We start from the raw sequence: 21,351 nt of genomic DNA, 5'->3' as shown, positions 1-21,351 counted from the left end.
TTAATTCATCTCACGCCATCGGAGTTTAATATCAAATCACTAATAAAAACCTTTCATTCTTAATGATTAGGAATCACTACAGAAAATTGCGAAACTATTAAATTTCTTGACTTACGATAGCCTTTCTTCGACTGTGAGGCATACGGCAACAAGTAAAAATATACAAAGCCATTATTGTCACAATATTCTAAGCGTAATAATTTAATCAACAGTAACTATAGCTATATCCTCGCGAGACACGCGGGTTGAGTTGCAGCCGCTGCCATACGTGGAGTCTGCGGATTCACTTCCTCTTGCAGATCTTTGCAAAAGAGACGTTCTTTCAGAAAGATCTTCGTCTGGATAGTAGCGGTAGTAGCAAGATAGGAAGATTGTGACAATGGCCACCAATAAGTGAAGCAGGGCAATGATGGAGGTGCCCCAACCAAATCCAATGGTATCAAACATGACCCCGGCGATGGATGGCCCGATGAAGGCGCCAAGCGCAAAAGAAGAATTCCAGAGTCCGGACACGAGGCCGTAGGTTGTGAGATCGTCAGGGAGCCCAGCCTCGACGGCATCCTTTTGCGTCCCGCTGAAAGTGGCCACAAACTGGGCCCCGAAGCCAAGGCCATGAATCACCAAGGCACATATACACAGAGGTAAGCTGTTTTTTATGGGAAGAATGGGTGAAGGACCCAACATCAAGAAAGCCACAGTGACTGTTAAAGCCCCCATCGTTGTAGCAGCTCGCTCTGGAAGACATCTGTCGCATAAACGGCCCCAAATCGGCGCAGAAACGGCATAAGCAAAGCCGTTTAATACGAAGATTAGGCCGATCTCCAGAGGAGTTAGATTCAACGGACGTATATGGGGCTCCAGAGTTGAAAACAAGAAGCCAACGCTGATAGACCCCGACATTGTTGTGAAGGCGAAAAGGAATATTTTTGGTTTCCTCAAAAGCGAAAACACCGAGTATCTTGAAGTTGGTCTGTTGAGACTACCTTCCACAGGTAAGAAGTACCACACCATTGCTGCTGCGACCATCAAGACGCAGCCGAGCACCACAAATGGCAGAGTGAAGCCTCCCAACTCGTACAAAGCGCCTCCGACTGTGGGTCCCGCTATCAAACCAAGCCCGAAGAAAGTTTCCAGAGTGGCAAAAGCAGAAGCAACATTCAAGGGGAACTCCTGCGCTATAATGCTGAAAGCTGTGGTGATGAAGGCGGCATTACCTAGCGCTTCTATTATCCGAATGATGAACGAGAATGTCAAGAAAACAGTAGGTCCGCTCATCCGGTTAAGAAACCCAAATAAAATGCACGATACTGAAACTGTGAAAATTCCAGCATTGTTCATGAAGTTGACTCCTATTCTCTCCAAGAACTGTCCGTATATTGGACACACAGTGAACACTACAAGTTCGAAAACTGCAAACACGAAACTGTACTGCGTGGCTGTGGCACCTTTCATCTCAGCTTCATGTGGATAGAATGGTGCTTGTAGTGACACACACACGGCATTGCAGAATTGTGCAATGCAGAACACGATGAGCGTTAACCACTGTTTACGGGTGTAGTTTCCCATCGTGAATGCTCGAACCTCAGACTCGAGGAACCGGCGTCACTGCTTAGCGTCTATAAACACTTGTCCTTATGCGAACAGCACTTTTTCAGCATGTGTGCCTCGCAATCTAGCTTTGTAGAAAACAATTCAAGTTGTTAAATCAGCTGTCCGAATTGTGAATCCTCTAAAGACGTTCAAATACATGAGATTTACTGTGGCGATGTCAGACAAAACTACTGGTGAGGACAGACTGTCGTCACATGAGCAGACACACGTGCACTGTGCAGTCGACTGGAGCCAAGGTTGGAGCTACACTCTCGCCCTCCCCCCCTCCGCACCCCCAAATGCGGCTGTTGTCTGTGGTGCCAAGCTGGTCTCGTGGAGGTGGGGCGATGTGGAGGTGGGACGCTCTGCAGTTTGGAGGACACTATGCAGGCAACAAAACACATGCGCGTTAATAAAAATATGAAAAACAATTGAGCAAAAAAAACGAGCAGGCGCAATTTGTTGACAAAAAAATTGGGTTAATGACTTCTGTTACACTTGTACGTACGAACAGGAATGTAAGATGAGCGAGTATCATGGAGGTGGAAATACAATGCAGGTTCAGCCGCCCAGTCTAAGCTAGCAACTATTATCAGCAGCTGCAGTAGGATAGTGCACTTGCACTGCATTGTAACTAGGCACCGGCGGCGCCATGCTCACCGGTTCATGTACATGCGGCGAAAGTGTGAACCCTGCCGCGGCTGACACAGCAGAGAACAAATACCAATAAACATTGACTGGAAGACGCGGCATGAGAAACACTTGGCTCCATCACAGGCCTATTACAGTTACATTGCCACATTCCTTGCATAAGTTTTCTTTATAGAAAAATACAAATATCACAGCCAGAAATAGATAAAATGACGTTTAAAAAAAAAAAAATTCTTGACTTCAGCAGCCGTGCTGGGGAAATTCTGGTATTCTTAAAAAATTGTTTCAAGATAAACAGAGCTCAGATACTAGAATGAAATTAGTGTAAAGAAAGTTTACATGCATGAAACAAATCTGTCAGATCTCAAATTCATGTGACATCTCATGATATCAATAGCATTAACGAAATATTCAATCCGGTAAAGTTTAATACATTGAAAAGGACGATAAAATCAAATAAGTGTAAATTATACCATTATTTAGCAACAAATAGTGGGAACGGGAAATTTTAACGAATGATACGAAATTATTAACAGTGACATCTTGACTAGAGCCTCGTTTCGAGAAGAATGGCAAATTGCATCGCTGAAACATTTCTACAACTAAAATTCATATCCAAGACCAAACGTCTTTTGATTGCGATAAAATCTGAACTAGTAACAATTGTATCCAAGATACGAGCACATAGAACTAAGAAATTCGAGTCGGTGAACTCGGTGGGCAGCAACAGCATTCCGGCAACCGAGCATCATTATATAATTTATACAAATAACATAACAACAAAACATAACATAGTGATCTCGGCGCTGAAGTGTAGGCCTGTTGTGGCATGTCGCCGATTCTTTTCTTTTTCACGCCTTGTTCACAGAAGATCTAATATCGTGTCATTTGACCGGATATTTTCATGACTGACGATAGTTTGAAATAGCTACTAGACTTCCACCGGGTTCGATAAGGAGCTAGGCATTTCAAATCTGAACATATATTTTACTATAGCTTTATCTAGTCTGTTCTTGAACGCGTTCATACTTGGAGCGCCAACGATAAAACACAGAAACAAGCCAAAAACAGCACCGTTGCCAGAATTTAATTTCGGCTTCTTAAATTGTCGATTTAAATTTCGCTCGTTGAGAGACTGTAGCCAGTACTCAGTAGCCAGCCTCAGTCCTGATAGCCTGTAGTGCTGTTACTGCTGTAGATTGTAAAACATAGCGTTGGCGTTAGACAAGACTTAGAAATATTAAATATAATCTATCAAAAGTGAAAGTATTTAACGTCAAGGATTCTAAAATATTAATAAAACTATCGCAGAGCGTATCAAAGATGACAAGATTAAACGGCGAGGGTCCTATACTCGTAGTAGCAAGAGATATAATATTATAAAATACACTTGATGAGAAACTTCTTTACGGAATAGGTTTACTTCAGCATACGCCAAACTCGTTTTCTAATTTCAACAGTGTCATAAAAAACTACATCATTTGAAGGCTGACTGATATGAATAACCTCATAAGATGATGGAGATGTGTGAATAAAGAAAAATATATTTTGAGTACTCTTTAAAATTAATTTAATATAAGATTACCTTTCATAGCAAAATATCATTCATTAACGGCCAAAAAGTGAAATATTCGATTAGTAATTATTGGTTGCAAAGTTGTCACAACTCACAAGTCACAAGGAGAGACGATGAAATTGAAATTTTATTTGTAACGCAACGTCGTCACGTCATCGACATCCGCAAAAAACTAATATTGTCCTCCGGTTCAGTATAAACTTGAGTTCACTACTTTCAGCTCACTAAAAAAATCAAGCATCGCTTCCTATGAATATTCGTGAAAATAAAACTGAAATAAGGTAATTTCTAAAAGAATTTATTTAGAAGCGCAAGTGTCATACCGATAAACAAGCACTCGCGTGTCATAGCATACCTGAAACCAAGCCGTATGCATGTCAACTACATGCAGCAAACCAACTCACATTTCTACTTAGCATTAAAGCGTTGTAATCAACACTGTCATGCGACGAGTGAACATGTAACAATATTTACTTTTAAACATTATCAGATATTACTCATAAATGTGCTAAATTATGCAATCAAGACAACAAGTTTCCCTGATTCACATCAGTTGCTAGGCCAACGAGTCGCCAACAAGCAGATAAGGGAAAAAATTATACGAACATTCGACCAAACCACATCATGAGCGCTGACTATCCAAAGCCTGAATTTCAAGGCAGTCAGTAATTTTACAGGCGATGGAGCGGTTAAAATAATTCAAGAAACGAATTTCTTATGAGGATATCCTGGTGGTCCTTTGGTTGCTACTGGAACCTTCCGACTTGGAAAGTGGTTGATCACACTATTTTCATCATTTTACAAGCCAATATTCTATATTGTGTTTGTAAGGTACTGAGATCATTCAACATATGAATACGTATTGCAAACACGACCGCTACAATCACCATCCTTCGAGTCGATAAACACAATTTTCCTTAATAAGCTGTTTAAAGTTTAAAATAAGACTAGAATTAAAGTGCGAAGTGCGTGTTGAAGATCTCGCATGCAGCAGTTTGTCACGCGAGCACACAACAAGTGGTTTGTACACAGCATTGCGTGCAAGTGTGCAATCAGGTACTGTTAAGCAAATAAAAAATAGAGCAAGTGTTCATGACGATAATAATGCAACGAAGATTGAGGGTAGTAGCGAAATTAACCATTGCAAAGCATTGCTTATCTATTAATGTCTGGGTACGAATAAATAACGAAGAAAGAAAGACGTTTGCCAGTCCACGATTGAACGCTAGCTCAAGAGACAAGAAATCGATCCCGATAAAAGAAATTCTAAGGTTCGACACAGCAATGTGAACAAAAAATGACATCGGAAGTCATGACCGACTTAAGATCGTAGCACAGAAGAGCCTCGCTCTCAAGCCAGTAATGACGAGGTAATAAGCTCGCTAAAAATCTGCGAACATTTCTGCGCCACATTGCTTCGTAGAACTGCGATAATGATGTTCTGGCAATGGTGGAAAAGTGCAAGACTCGCGGGAAAAACTGGTACATTAGGGCGCAAATCTTCCATGACATGAGGTCGATGTCGTCATTAGCTGGTCCACAAATTTATAGGTGATCGGGTAATTCATTGATGTAGGTGCTTCTTGTGGGCACCTTCATCAGGTAGCGAGTTTCTCTCCATATTTATCATATCTTCCTATAAATCCTATTAGTGATTTTAGCTATCCTCTCGGAGTGCTCGCAAGAAACGAGTTTCAGTATCAATCGTTCTATCTTCAGGAGATTATAGAACGAATTATATATTAAATTATAAGCGAATGAGTAACTACCAACTATCAACCCATATATTGTCCGGTATAACACACTTCTGCTTTCTAGGCGACACGCCCACAATATTCACCTCGGCCTGATGTGGGGGCGAGAACAGCTTTCATTCATGCCTACACACCTGCATTACTCAGGTGAAAGTATAATAAGTGGCTGAATCCTGGTCCTAAATGCGCTTTGTTAACATCCAAGTACAACTGCAGCTTTCAGAGTAATCTTAAGTGATGTTAACACGCTCACGGTTGGTTGTGTGTTTTAAACATTTTTTAAGTTAAGACAGCTAAAGGTACAACGAAGACGGTATTTTTCGGAATGCCAGGCATGAACAAATCCAATGAATCCAGAATAGATAATTAAGAATGCAGCACGAACAATGTATAAGTAGACTAGTTGATGCAATCGAGAACTCTATAGAAATTTAGGAGGTTTGGCCGTAACATTCTCATTATATAAAAGTAAATTTCTATTGAATTGGCGTCCTTTCCGAATTTATGATAACTCAGAACCAGACCAACACATAACTGCGTGGGTTAAAAATTCGAAAGTTCGAGGGAAAGTCGGCATGGAAATTATTCCTGGTTCCCAATTAAGAGTACATATCTCATTCATTATGATTGGAAACAACGGACAGCCTCGCATTGTTATCCGCCGCGCATAGCCTGCTCGTTTTTTTCGACAGGAAGAAGTGCATGCAAGCAAACGCGAGACTCGTCATTGATGAAAGCTTCCTCTGCAAGGCGCGACCTTTACTGAGCACAGTGCGATAGTGCGCAGCTGGTGGCCAACAAGCGCCCGTAATCATGATATCTTGAAACTGCGAACAAATACAAAGCAAAATAAACCAACGAAGGCACGGTATACGAAGATGTGACCGTCGTAATCGTAAAAATTAGTCACATGAAAACTTGAGCTTCTATTTTCTTGTAATTAATGCGATGCTATTTAATAATCTATAAGAAAATACACCATTAAAATCTTATGAATTATTATAGGAATTATCACGCATAAATAAGGAATTGTGAGAGCGCCGACTCAAATCACAAGTCACCTTGCAGAACGAACTTGCTTAAAGCGCATCCACGAAGCACCAATCGCCGAAGATCAAATGCAGTCTTATTTCTGGCGAGAGTGGCAACATATCACGCGCTCCATGTGCAGATTTTAGAGTATTAGCTTTTCGTAGACTACACCATTTTGCTGTCAATCCAATGAATATTACTTCCATAAGGGGCAGCATGCATAGAAACTGCATATTTCACTGTGGATAACGCGACCTTCTGTACGCCACAGCGCGCTGGCTGGTACAGCTAAACGCCGCCTTTCACCTCACCGCTGACAAGAGCTATTGGGCACCTGGCAACACTGGACCTCTACCATGGGTTAGGTACAAGTATTCGCACAAGAAAGAATAGGTGGCAGAGTTTTCTGCGTGCAATATATATTGACATTCAGATGATTTTCTGTCATTCGATTATGCGTGTGCAACTGTACTACAAATGAAACGTGATTGAGGAGAAGCATGAGAAATATACTGGCCATCAGTATAGAAGCAATACGCGAAAAAAACGTGTCAGTGACTGGTAAAAGTGCCTTATCAGCAACGCTGAGTCGCAGTATCGAGGGGGCCAACAATCGATGAAGGGGCTTTACGACGCTGCAAAGTAACGACGCTGTCAGAAGCGGCTAATAAGACGACTACACCACGCTATAACCTGCACGCAGCAGCGAGGTGCAGACACTGCAGAGTGAAGCAGAGTGCAGTGTTCACTGCAGGGGAGTGGAGTACTTCTAAGGAGGTGTGTATTGAGTGCACTGCTGAAGATCGATACCTGCAAGGGCATTAGAGTCACCCTGGTATTACAGGTATCAAGAATACCGCTCGTCACTGCACCAGTGCACCCGTGTATCGTCGGGGCAAAGCTACACGAGCCATACACTTAAATGCAAGATGATAACGGAAACTTCCTGTTTAGTAATTCGCGTCTATCAGCCAGACGTTATAGAAAAAGGGTGGAGAGTGTTTCATATTAAAGGCAAGGTTGTGAAGTTTTGTGTCCCGCCTAGTCAGTTGCCACTATGCATTTAAAAAAAGGAATAGCGTGCGTTTGCCATCAAGGCGTACTTTTCTAATGGCCGTTACTCAACGAGCATTCCGTACTCAGTTCCGTATGCGTGCTTCAGGTTCGAGTTACTGATCGGAAATCGATTGTTACGTGGGTGAACACATTTAGGGAAAGTGGAAGTGTGAATGCAAGAGGGTCTGGTTCAATTTTTTATAATGGTTGTCCCAGTACCCTCCCTTATTTGTAGAACATACGCCAAGCCATTGCCAACATACTCGTCAATATGCCTCAGCGAGTTGAACAAAACACAAAAATCAGCTAACTGAATGCATTAACTCCATCCTGTTGGAAAATGAAGTCCTATGGATCTTCAGCAAGTTGAGGTTACAGCCATTGTTCCAACATGTCCAGATAACTGATTCCAGTCACAGTTCTTTCCGCAAAAAAGAAAGGTCTATAAACCCTTGTACGAGATATGGCACAGGACATGTTTATCTTGGCTAGTCTTTCATGTTGCAATGTTGCATTTGAATTTTGCACACTCCATATGTCAATATTGTGTTAGTTGACTTTCCCACTGATGTGGAACGTAGCTTCACCGCTATAAACCATGCGCTGTAGAAATCCGTTAGCTTCCATCATCATCATGTGTAGCATATCACAAAATTCAATGCGCTTCACTTTGTCATTAGGTATTACTGTATTTAGAGCCTGCACAAGTTGTAATCGATAGGGCTTGTACAGTAAACGTTTTCGTAGAACTTTCCATACAGTTTATTGGGGTATGCCAAGTTCTTTACTAGCTCTTATTTGCTGACTTGCGTGGACTGCGACCAAAACTTATACACGCGGTCAGCCTGAGCTTCTTCCTTTACACACACTTCCAGTTTGTTCAAATTACTTAAGCCAACGGCTAATGCTTATCTTGTCGGTGGTTCAATACCGAATTTGAGACGAAATGCCCGCTGCATTGTAAGTGTAACTTGCGACTCACTTCTATTAAGCTCAAGTACGCAGCAAACTTTGTGCTGCACAGTATAGCCATGTCACTCACAAGGGACAGTGAAACACAAAGGCGGCTGGCTGGTGCGAGAACTCAAGCGACCGTTTCAGTTTTTTTAATAGGTTAAAAAATGGTATGTCTTTCTTTTTACATTGGTGTATAAATCATTCATTTTAAATGTATACCTAAATAAATTTATGAAAGTGGGGGCATCATTCAGAATAACTATATCACTGCATTTATGGTTTCATTCGTTTTATGTCTTGCAGTTAATTGATAGTTGTCAATAACCTACGAGACGATGGAAAGGGAACTTATTGATAATATACTCATCAATTATACTACCCATTATCGTATCAACAGTTCAATGCTGTAACTACTTTTTTGCGATAAGTAAAATTTTGCAAAAAAATTTTAACACAGTTCTGATTACTCACTAGCACCCACAAGGCTTTTTTATTAAAAAAATTCAAACATTTTTCTATTAAAAAACACTAAGTTTTCCCATCTGCTGTGCTCCGACTTTTAAAACCCAATATTGCTTAAAAATACCCTTCCACGGAGGCTACCTATGATATAATAGAGCTGAAGCTGAAGCCATTCAGTCGCCCCCGATGAAACGCTTGAGGGTGGACGGTACCCAAAGACTATAATGATAGAGGGACAAGAGCTGTTATACACCAGAGGGAAGCCTTACGTGGTTAAAATAGCCCGGCTTATAGGTTAGAATCGATCATAGTGTTTGGGGTGGAGATCGGTTTACTCCACACCAAATTATTCGTTAAAAAAACTGGAAACTGAATGATAAAGCTTGTATATAGTGATTCCTCAAGTTGTGCATTTCACCAACAAACCAATATAGGTGGGATGGACCAACTTTGGGTGATACTTCATGATACCGATAGGGATGTCTCGTACCACGCAGCTAATTAGCGGTGTATTACTAAACTAGTCACGAGTAAACACGTCGGACCTCGGTTCACGCTATCAACCCGGCCAATCGCCGTTCTCATAAACAACATTTACTAGGAAGCGATTTTAATAGACGTCAATAGGAAAATATTCCATTGGGACAAAAACATTATCTGGCGGAAAAACTTAGACTTGAAGCGACGTTAACCTTAGTTCGACAGTGCGATACATTATCTGGAACATTAAGAATGCTGCCTAAACGTTTTCAACATAATTCTTCAACAAGCTTAATTTTTTACAATCGGAAATTTAATTCTCTAAGCATAAAATTCGAAACCTGATTCTCACGAGAATGATGGGAAATAATTTGGAACGTTTAGCACGACATAGAACCCATGAAATAATTTGGAACGTTTAGCACGACATAGAACCCATGAAATAATTTGGAACGTTTAGCACGACATAGAACCCATGGAATAATTTGGAACGTTTAGCACGACATAGAACCCATGGAATAATTTGGAACGTTTAGCACGACATAGAACCCATGAAATAATTTGGAACGTTTAGCACGACATAGAACCCATGAAATAATTTGGAACGTTTAGCACGACATAGAACCCATGGAATAATTTGGAACGTTTAGCACGACATAGAACCCATGGAATAATTTGGAACGTTTAGCACGACATAGAACCCATGAAATAATTTGGAACGTTTAGCACGACATAGAACCCATGAAATAATTTGGAACGTTTAGCACGACATAGAACCCATGGAATAATTTGGAACGTTTAGCACGACATAGAACCCATGGAATAATTTGGAACGTTTAGCACGACATAGAACCCATGAAATAATTTGGAACGTTTAGCACGACATAGAACCCATGAAATAATTTGGAACGTTTAGCACGACATAGAACCCATGGAATAATTTGGAACGTTTAGCACGACATAGAACCCATGGAATAATTTGGAACGTTTAGCACGACATAGAACCCATGAAATAATTTGGAACGTTTAGCACGACATAGAACCCATGAAATAATTTGGAACGTTTAGCACGACATAGAACCCATGGAATAATTTGGAACGTTTAGCACGACATAGAACCCATGGAATAATTTGGAACGTTTAGCACGNGGTATTAAACCAAGTATTAAATTAAAATAATGCGGATTTATTGTTTTGTACGAATACTTTTTCATCCGAAAAGTGAACATGTTGCATTGTTTTTTGTTGCATTGAGATTTAATTTCTTTTGATAGTATTTTTGAATACTATGCGTCTCTATACATAATTTAAATCCCTTTTCCTGTTTAGTTTGTGTACTTACATACAATAAAATACGATTTTTCAAGTGTACGAATATTTATTTCCCCCCACTGTATGTGGTTTACTATGACTAGCTTAACATGCAAATATCAAGTTAAATTTTAAATAAAAATAAACCTTAACTATGCTATGAACCACCGTATCAAAATTTTCCACGGATTTTAAGTTTAAATTAAGTTTAAAATATCAGATGACGGCAGCCATACATAAGAAAAAAAAGGTAAAACAACAACCCCAATATTTGTACAACTATTGCGTTCCAAGTACCGGTACCGCATGACCAGGTGCCGGTTCTTCACTAATAAAGTTCATGCGGGAAACTATGCTATTTTTACATTTAACCGCCTTCCACTGGATAGCCAGAACGAAGAAAATGCTTTCTATTGCATGGGGGTCAACGTTGGTGGCAGCTGAAAGCGTCTTGCTCTAGTTTTGAACTGCCTGCAGCAATAGGACCACTGCCACCACACCAGCAACATCAACACCACCACTGCCACCACACCAGTAACATCAACACGACCACTGCCACCACACCAGCAACATCAAAATGGCCACTGCCACCACACCAGCAACATCAACACGACCACTGCCACCACACCAGTAACACACACCACCACCACCACCACCACCACCACCACCCAGCAGCAGTAGCAGCAGCAGAGGTACGAGCAACCACCATCACCACAACCACCACCACCAGCAGAAGAGGAACAACCGCCACCACCACCACCACCAGCATCAGAGGAACAACCGCCACCACCACCACCAGCAGCAGCAGAGGAACAACCACCAGTAGCACCAGCATCGGGGAGCGGCGTGCCACACAAGCTAGCGGGTCCCAACGCCCACCTCTTCGCTCCGTTGGAGCTCGTGCGCCAATTCAGACTTGAATGTTCAATAAAAACTCTTCTGGTGCAATGAAGCTCCAGATTCCACAGTGCAGCCACATTAACAGCTGACACGCGACCTTTGCCCGATCTCGTGACCGGCGAGGTTTAGGAATATTTTAACTGGATTAAACTCCCGGTGGTCAAGGACTTCATTATTGCGAAATGGGTAAGTCGTGATTAAATGTAATAAAAATGCAATACTTTTAACGGCAGCGGAGGCGCACCAGAGGAAGCCGCCAAGCGGGAAGATTTATTGCCCAATTAATGGAATGCAGTCTATAAAATAGAATCATTGCCCAAATATTGTGAATTGATCGTGCGATCATCAAAATGTAGGCGCCTGAATCCGATTTCTTCTAGTTTCATCCCAAAATAAGAGCAGCGACATGAACCCTATCTGAAAATGACGCGAATCCTTGCATCTTTTTCCCACTAAACTTTGATGGTAATAAAATGAAAGGATAGGCCGTAGCTAAAATCATGGTAAAATATATAGAAACAAAGCCTTTTCACAAATGAAAATTTGCAGACCTGTGCCTACAGCATCAGTTTCAAACGCATCTGCTCATTAAAATTTCTGGTCATTTCTGGAGCTGCTCAATCCAAACCCGCTTTCAAACCATCATGTTAACATATCACCGCTTCAATATCTATAGCGAGAGAAAAAGCATTACTTGGTAAATCGGTAAGAAGACATATTTAAACAAGTGAACACTAGTGATGACAACGTACTTCCATTGCAATTAGGCGTTAGCGAGGGTTAGATTTACAAAAGAAACGCAACCTGCCTCATCAGCGTTCAGGTTATGCTCGGGGAAAGCTCCCCTCTCTTCACCTGGCGGGTTAAAGAACAAATATTATGAGGTCTTCGCGGCCACTAGAGGGGAGAGAGCTACTCGGACCTCTTCACCTTCTACCTCACATTCGCCATCACATTCGTCATCTTTATTGTAATGACATTCATGCCACGAATACCAGCTTATTCCAGGCCATACTGGCTGACTGACATATATTGTAACAATAGACATTGGCTGGCTGACATATACAATAACAAAAGACACTGTGTGGCGTCTGCGAAAGTGACACAGCTCAAGTACCAAGTTCAGGCTTTGGGAGTCAATAGTAACGACCCGCTACAACAACCTTGGGCCAAAATCTTAGTGCAACATTGAAGAATACCAGCTTAATTCACTTATAAGTGAATATAATCAAGAAGTTGATTACAACACAAGCCGTATCTAAAATAGAAATGAACGTCGTTTCCAGGAAATTTCAAGATGAAGCGTCACTTTTAAGTGGATCTGAATATACGACATGTCTCGAATAAATTAAGTCAGATGAGAAAAATCTCAATATGCCTCATATCGAATAAAAAATTGAGAACAATTTCCAAAGTAGCTACGGTAAGCCGTGGCAGATCATTCATGCCTACCAATTAAATTATTAACATAAACACAATGGACAACACCGCTAACACTAACTTAAAATCTAAGCCAGCCAGTACTGAAAATCACAAAAAAATTTACATGCAGAAGAAAATTTGGTAGTTTTACAGCTTACTTTAAATATTGGGAAGAGAGCATAACATAAATAGGTATCGATTTAAGGTCCTATACTACTATATGAAATAAGAGAGAACCATATATGAATATTAAAAAGTCAAGTTAAAAGGTAGAAAAACGTAGCGATGCAATTCTTCGTCAATTCATCAACAGTCAGCACTGGCTTTGAACATTCCCTCAAATGCGGCGAAAAGCAATAGGCTTGATTAAAGATGAAAAAATCGAATTTAAACTGATCAAAATTAGAACAAAAAAATCGCTATTTTTAAAAAGCTTTTAAACTTGTAAGGGAACACAAAGAATCTGCTGTCAGTCCAAAACCCTTCATTTTTGATGAAAATTTTCCTTGGCGAATTCTCTGAGGAGACAGAAATTTCCTATCAGAAGTTCAACGTCCATGGTTTCAAACGGTTCGAAATTCAATAAATGAGCGTTAACAAGGATGCTTGGGGCAAAGTACCTACATACAATACATATTTTTTAGAAGAGAAGTAAAGAACCCTAAGCATATAAGGAATACCAAGAGCAAGCCCGTCTCCATATGGCAAGCGGCAGACATTCGATACCCGATACCCCCGAAATCTGGAGATAAAAGCGCGTTTTACAACATCCAAGAGAAACTTGAGCTTCCAGTTAACCGCGAGAGACTTGTCGAGATATCGGCGTCAGGGCCCATACTTTCAAAAAAAGTTAAGAGATCGTAAGTTCATCCGCCAATCATGCATTGACGGCCTTTTCAAGCCAAATCCACCAATCATAGACAAGAAAATAGTGCGTAAGTACTTATACGTTCACTTAGCGAGTTTTGAAAATATAGGATGGTAATAGCGATTTGGTGGATTTTAACCAGAGCATAGATTAATGAACTGTTGGATCCACTTCTGGAGGTGCATCAGATTATCCATGATTTAGGCCTGTCAAGATTGTTATTGAAGAAATAATCATTACTCACCTTGGGTAACATTAGCATCTCAAGCTGGCATGCTGGACGTGATGGATGTGATGGGAGTCCTGAAAGTAATGAAAATTTTAGAATTTGAACAAGTGAAATTTTTATATTTTTCCTCGAACTTACAGGATACAAACAAATGCAAAAAAAAATATCTATAACCTAAGTAATCCTGCCCAACGACAGAAAATTAAAACTCAAAAAAATGCTTCGTATAGGTAAATTTTTCCTTTGGAGCCTTTAATTTTAATGTCGATTTACCGATTTCAAGATTTCTTCACCATGATTTCAGAGCGAGGTGATATCGAGACACGGTGAGTATTACGAATAAGCGCTCAGATTTCCACAAAATATAGAACGCTACTCGATTAACACACAAAACCCACTTATGAATGGGAAAAGGTATATAATAGCAACAACAAAACAGCTTACACTGATAAAACTTCCATCATCAGCTGTCAGTTTGCTCGCAGTTCATCTATTCTCAGAAGCGTTAAATTATAGTTCAGCATACATGGTCAAAAAGTTTTGATTGTTCAACGAAAATCAAGAGTCTTTCAATGACCAGTGGCTCGAAATTCAGTTCATATAAAAAATCAATTGTTCAAAATTGTAGACTAATTATGCAACTGCAGGTTAATTGGACAGTTATGGTTTGGGACTGTCGTCAAAATACTGTGAATAATATACTTATATAGAATTATTATCCGCCAAGACTTCTGAATAATTTACTGATGAATATTGGCGATGTTTGATTCCAATAATCCTGTAAAGGCAGGAAATCATGTCGTCAAAATGGCTAATTACAGTTAGTATACGAGTAATATAACTTCATAACTTGAATACGATCGAATAATACCGGTAATCGACCATGCGAATCACTCCGGATACGAACAAAACCCGCCCAGAGGTATTTTTCTATCATCGAGAGAACCGATAACTATAAATTCAGTGAAGGAAGACAGGGCAGAAAACAGCACGCCCACTCATTACTGAGCTCCACACAAGGGTGGGCGCTTCTGGCGCATGGCGGTAAACACCGGTACAAGTCAGTACGATTTGAAAGGAAAGCAAAGAAGTCAGAAACTTTATGCAGCATTCTAGATGCGGTTTCAAGCAATAAAGAAAGTATTTTCTCAACATCCGGTGTGTGACGAGTTTATACCGCGTTTTTACTTCATCACCGGTTCCAGGAAATATTAATGAGAAGAATCTTCGAAAGTTTCCAGATCTTCGCCGATTCGCAGGTTTCTGAGGACGTCGATCGGCAGATTAAAACAGATCGGTAGTAAGAGTGTTGGAAGCATTGTAAACCTTTCTAAATCTCACCAAACAATTGCAATATAAACGCTTAAAAAGTACCATCAGTTGATCAACTTCCCATCGCGGATTGCACCTATACCGCAGCCGAGATCTGAAACGTAATACCCACGATACGTGTGAGAGATTAGTCTTCAGAAGGATGAAAATTCTGTGACTTATCGCAATTGTTCAAGATTTTTAGTTCAAATTATCATTTAAGAAAGGATAATAAATTATAAAAACTAAATTAAGCTACTCAAATAGATATTGAAAAGGGGCTTTATTTGTTCGGTGTATTCAAACCCCATAAACAAAACACGCTCCTCCAACGAACAAATTGCAGCTTCCACGAATGATTCAAGAGAAACTAAGAGAGCTCAAGGTGAAAATTTTCAACCCAAGTAACAACATGAATTAGACCACAGAAATGTAAACCCTAAATGCCTGCTTAGTTACCAGAGCGTATCAAGTGAAATAAAATTACAGAGAATAGTACAGTAATTATGACGGTAGATAGAGGCACGGGTAGCGAAAATCTACACTCGGTCTCTACGGCAGGTGAACGAACTTAGAGACTTGGCAAGTTCCGAAGCGCCGACGATTGACGGTAGATTTCGTTGTGTGTGGCAGCCTGACGATCGTAACGAACTCCGTGACCTCTTCACGTTTCGGCAAGCGCACAAATTAAAAAAATTCCAAAATAAACAAGACAGCAAGACAAACCCTCTAGTCAATTTTTGATAGAGTTTAAATAAAATTAAGTTATGTATGAGAGCATAGCTACTTTAAAAACGATCAAGTTATATACGAGAGACATTTAGGTCAATTTCGAAATTTGAGCAGCATGAGGAAGCATTCCGCGCCGCTACCAATAGTTAATATTTCAAGGATCTCAAAACATTGAGATTAACAATGAAGCATTTCACGCCGAGCCGCGGAATGACCATCTGAATACGTTTTAAATCTAACGTCAAAACAGACTGCGTTCATAAAGACTTGCCAAAAGAATTTAGTCTACACGGGGGAATCTTCTAAAGGAAAAGGGTCCATGAATTGACAAAAAATAAGTTAATTGATCCATAGTTCTTGGCGAAGAAATTATCATGCCAAGATAAAAATGAGAAAATTCTTTGAACGGGCAAACCTTACGCAATTCAGAAAAGCAAAAATAAATTATTGCGGCTTTGCGTTTGTAAATATACATATACATACAACGATAGAAATTCATTTTCGTTTAAATTTTCGAGAAGGAACGAAAGTTTGCAAATGAGGCAGGGCCTGCAGGGCGGAATTATGGAGGAGCAATACAGTAGCTTGAGACTTTCTTTACATGCTTGTGTAATATTTTGAAACTAAACGAGATACAAGGCTAGATTGATCATAATTATGTAATGCAATACTTAAAAGTCACACTCTGATTAAAAAAAAACCGTAATAATTCGTCTAAATTACGACTATCAACAAATCCGGAATAATTCGTCTAAATTACGACTATCAACAATTCTTATTTTAAAAACGGATTTGTAATGTTATTGGGGCTCCAACTAGTGGCTCTACGTGTCAAGTATCAACAGATCTCTTCGGAAAGAAACCATTGAATGAAATTCCTCTAAGTACAAAAAAAGCCACCCTCAACTAACATCCACCAATGGAGTAAAGGCAATAAATATTTCCTCCACAGAAAGCAGCGACCAGTCAGCACAGATAAACGATAATCAAGAAAGATACTCGTCAGCTTTCCAACAAGGGAAGGGGCGTAATTCTACTCTATTGAGCTGCTCCAGAACTTCAGCTCGTATTAGGTAACCAGGCTCCGAATAGCGCTTGGCTTTACCGTACGCGTGAATCGATGAATGGATGAACGCTAGTCAATAGCCGGGACGCTCGACGGCTCTGCTCTGGCAGTTCTACGCTCCGAGAAGCAGCGCGACGCACTCTTATGTGCGATTTTGTAAATTAGTATCATTAGGTATATTATTATTTTAGTGTTGGCGCTGATGAATAGGCTGAGCTTAGCCTGTCGCCGATTCTTGTAATTTTCGTGACACACAGGATTACATTTAGATCACAGGAGATCTATAAACTGTCTTTCTTGGGCAGATTTTTTTTTAAACCGACGTTGGAGACTTTTGGAGCTATGTGGCCACCGAAAACTCATTGATTCACAGTGGTCTGCTAAACCTCTGATCTATTTTTGGTCGGTAAATTCAGACAGTTTTTTTTCTATCGCGTATACATACATTTGGTAGGCACAAGGAATTCAGAAGAATCCGCAGCGTTTAACCAGACTAAGCTGAATCTAACACACTGTTCTCCTAACCGAATCATTTAAGTCCAGTGGAGCAGATTTTCAGACATATAAAATATACAAGAAATTAAATTTAAAGAAGTTAAGAATACCGACGATTCAAAATATGAGGAAACGATTAAGATCTCGAAATGATACAACGTAATTCAACGTAAGAAGCTAAAATTCACAAATTGTGCTTGAAGAACAGAACAGTTCAACGTATCTACCCTGGTGGCTCTTAAAATATCTAAAATTTTGCAAAGAAATCTACCCACACAGGGCAAAGAGAAATAGATTACGCAGCCTTAAAATAGAAAAACATTTCGATACTTAAATTGCCAGACGAAATACTTGTTAGACGAAACAGCAACAGAAAAATATAAACGAATAGAGAGATCGAGTAATTTTACATGCTGCAGCAACAGAGCCTATACTGTAATTGTCGATACTTCCTACTTAAATAAACAAGTTTCTGAATTGGAACATTTTAGAAAATATGCAATCTTGAATTACATCAAGCACACTAATCTAACTGATTAGTGTTAATGCAAAAAGTAATATTCACGCCGCTTTTTTGCCTTCAGAGTTCGTGAAGGAGCTAGAGGAATGCGCAAGCCGTGACGTCGGCTGCAGGCAACGGGAATGTTGCGGTCTGGTAACTTTCAGTGATAAATTTTTCTATAGCAGATGGAAGTAAATGCAGCATTAAATTACGTAATGGAAGAAAGACAAATAATTTCTTACTCTGTAGGAGCCTTGTGAAGTAGATGCAATAATCCAGGAAGGAGCCACCAAGAGAGCCGCACAACCACACTAAACAACGATCATACAACTACTAAGTGACGTCATAACTTTCGACAGCTGATGCACGTGCCATTTATTGTTGTTGCCAACTCTCTCCAGATTTTAATCAGAATCTTTTAATACTATTGTAAAGCGCTACTACACATTTACAAACTTTTTATCGATGCTTTAATTATTTGTAACAAAAACTCAATGAGACTAATTGATTTTGCAAGACTTGGATACCGTATAGCCTATATATACCTTGAGGCATCGACTAAGAGAAATTTAGCATATTTTCAAATAGAAACTAACCTAACAAAATTTCTCTAATCGCATATATACCAAGATGCCATATGAAAACCACAATTGATTCATTTCAAAATGTCGAAACAATTGTAATAGCGACAGAAAAACTTTCCAAAAAAGTAAACGATGGCAACTCTCATACAGTGCTTGCAAGAATGAGTCACTGTTCTGTACAGACGAATGCACTACCGTAGTCGTGCTCTAAATTTTGAGCACGTATGAGAAATTTTCCACTGTACCAAATTATTATGGGATCACTACTGATTGGAAACAGCATTTATCGTCCTTTGTTTTAATGAGACAGTAACGAACGAATAGATAATATTGACTCTGTGGCAGCCGTTTGCTCTGTGGAAGGCAGCTCTCAACCGCACTAGGGCCGGATCTCGTAAAAATTAAAATTGGGTTAGCAGTAGATGCTTGCCTTGCATCTGACCTGGATCAGCCGCCCACCTTCTTTGACTCCATAGAACCAGTGAAGAAAGTCAATGGTGGTCATGTTAACATTTTGGCAAAAAAAATTATCTGAACATCAAGTCAGATTGGATAGATTACAGACAATTTATTACATTATGTAAATATTTTCCGGCAAGCTATTTCGTTACACACAGGTTAGTTGTGTAGAAACGAAGCCTCTGTGTGATCTGAATCCTGCTGAAATTTTAATTTAAGAATTATTACTTAATCCATCACTTCTGATAAATCTGTATTGATACGCTCTTACACTATCAAACGTACCAAAATTAAAAATACATAAGTGGCTTTTAGAGTGTATTGATCACTGTGAGCCGAACTGTACATTTTAAAATGACTATTCTAATAAAATAAAACGCCCTCTTCATAAATTTCTCGGATTGATTACTCAAATTTGAATTACTGATATCTTTCTTGTCAATTTTTTGTAGCGATCCTTATCATAAGCAAATAAAAAATAGGACGGGTTTTAACTCCGTGTGATTTTATAGCTACAGTAATAACAGTACAGCTATGCCATCGTGAAATAGAACGGTAACAAGCCCATTTTCTAACACCCAAATTTCAGTCCTCATACAGATGATATGAATATTAGAAATCAATTTAAACAACTTAAAGATGTATCAACTCACTTTGTATATACGGTAACGCCTAGAAACTGGCAAGCAATACTGATCCAGCTTTTCGTCCACAAGCACGGTAATCCCAAGCTCACCGACTGACGTCACCGCACCTCAGCATAAACAAATACAATATCGACTTTATATTTTCACGCTTCCAGCACTGAAGTGACTACTCGACACATAAGAAAGAACTTGGTCAGTTTTCACACATTCACCACTTGGTCTTCATTATAATCACTAACACTATCGTTTATTCGAGCTAAAGAAGGACCTACAGCCACGCAGTCTCCTTGAGACCACCTAACCTTACGCTCTGCTCTGTGTTGGTTCCAGGCACTACAGGCTGTGAGGGGAGGCCATATCGATCTTTAGAACTGGATGTGCTTGGGGGTTAGTCTCGCGACGCCTAAGTCGCAGTCGCCATATACGCCACGCCCAGGCAAAAGCACGTCCGAACGAAACATTTTTATCGCAAAACGTGATTCGGACTAGCCGTAATACTCGATTCCGTCGAACTTTCTTCAAAATTATAAAGAAAAGTGTACATGAAGCTGTAGGATCATCGACAGAGGTAGGAATGATCGCTTTCCGGTTCCAGATAGTTCGTTCGTTGTACCATCATGAGTAGGATACATAGAAAAATTATTTGAATATGAAATTACTTCTTAAAACGGTTCTAATGACAAGAACCATAACTACCAGAATGCAAGTGTGAAATCAATCGAACGTCAGCGAGTCCCTATTTCTTGCCAGCTGGTCCAACACAGCAGAGCAAAGATCGATTTTCTTGGATGCGAAGGAATTCTCAGCACATCAATGAGTGCCAAATTGCAAAGCAACTGTAAATAATAACTGGTCCACAGCGATAACTCAAGTAAACTATGATCGCAAAATGAACAAAAAAAAAATAAAGCGAAAATTAACAGTAAACCATTCGTTTATTCATTTCCATGCCTAAGCGTATAATAAGCGTGCATCGGAGCAAGTGCCCGACTTCACGATATCGAGTAGCTTTATCTGTGATGATCCACGCGCATTTTTGCGTTGATTAAGCTCCTATTTTTTTATCCAAGGTTTTCATAGAAATTACATCACTCCTCGACAGCGAAATATCCAATATTTATAAAGTTCCTTAGAAAACGGATGGATTGATTGAAGAAACTGAAGACAACGAAACCTAACCAAATCTAGTCAGCCTGATAAATAACGAGGTTATAAAATAAAACCTGATCGTAGCTAGTAGCTCAACGTTTCTATTCTCTTCGTCTCC

At 39.8% G+C, this 21,351-nt stretch overlaps 1 protein-coding gene across 1 annotated transcript; it reads right to left on the bottom strand.

Moving 5' to 3' along the window:
- Positions 1-84: 84 nt before the first annotated feature.
- LOC108671348 (MFS-type transporter SLC18B1) lies at positions 85-19,222 on the bottom strand. Its single transcript, XM_018158882.2, has 3 exons — positions 18,637-19,222; positions 14,304-14,362; positions 85-1,972 (listed from the first exon to the last, which is right to left on the bottom strand). Exon 3 carries the CDS (start codon positions 1,564-1,566, stop codon positions 202-204), a length of 1,365 nt encoding a protein of 454 aa, XP_018014371.1. The 5' UTR covers positions 1,567-1,972; positions 14,304-14,362; positions 18,637-19,222; the 3' UTR covers positions 85-201.
- Between the last annotated feature and the right edge of the window lie 2,129 nt (positions 19,223-21,351).

This window comes from Hyalella azteca, unplaced genomic scaffold, assembly GCF_000764305.2.
Source record: "Hyalella azteca isolate HAZT.00-mixed unplaced genomic scaffold, Hazt_2.0.2 contig10672, whole genome shotgun sequence".
NCBI lineage: Eukaryota > Metazoa > Arthropoda > Malacostraca > Amphipoda > Hyalellidae > Hyalella > Hyalella azteca.
This window is presented reverse-complemented; position numbering and strand designations above follow the sequence as displayed.

What these genes read in the sequence shown, in the direction of transcription:
- LOC108671348 (XM_018158882.2), bottom strand. Translation starts at nt 1,566, where the DNA reads ATGGGAAACTACACCCGTAAACAGTGGTTAACGCTCATCGTGTTCTGC.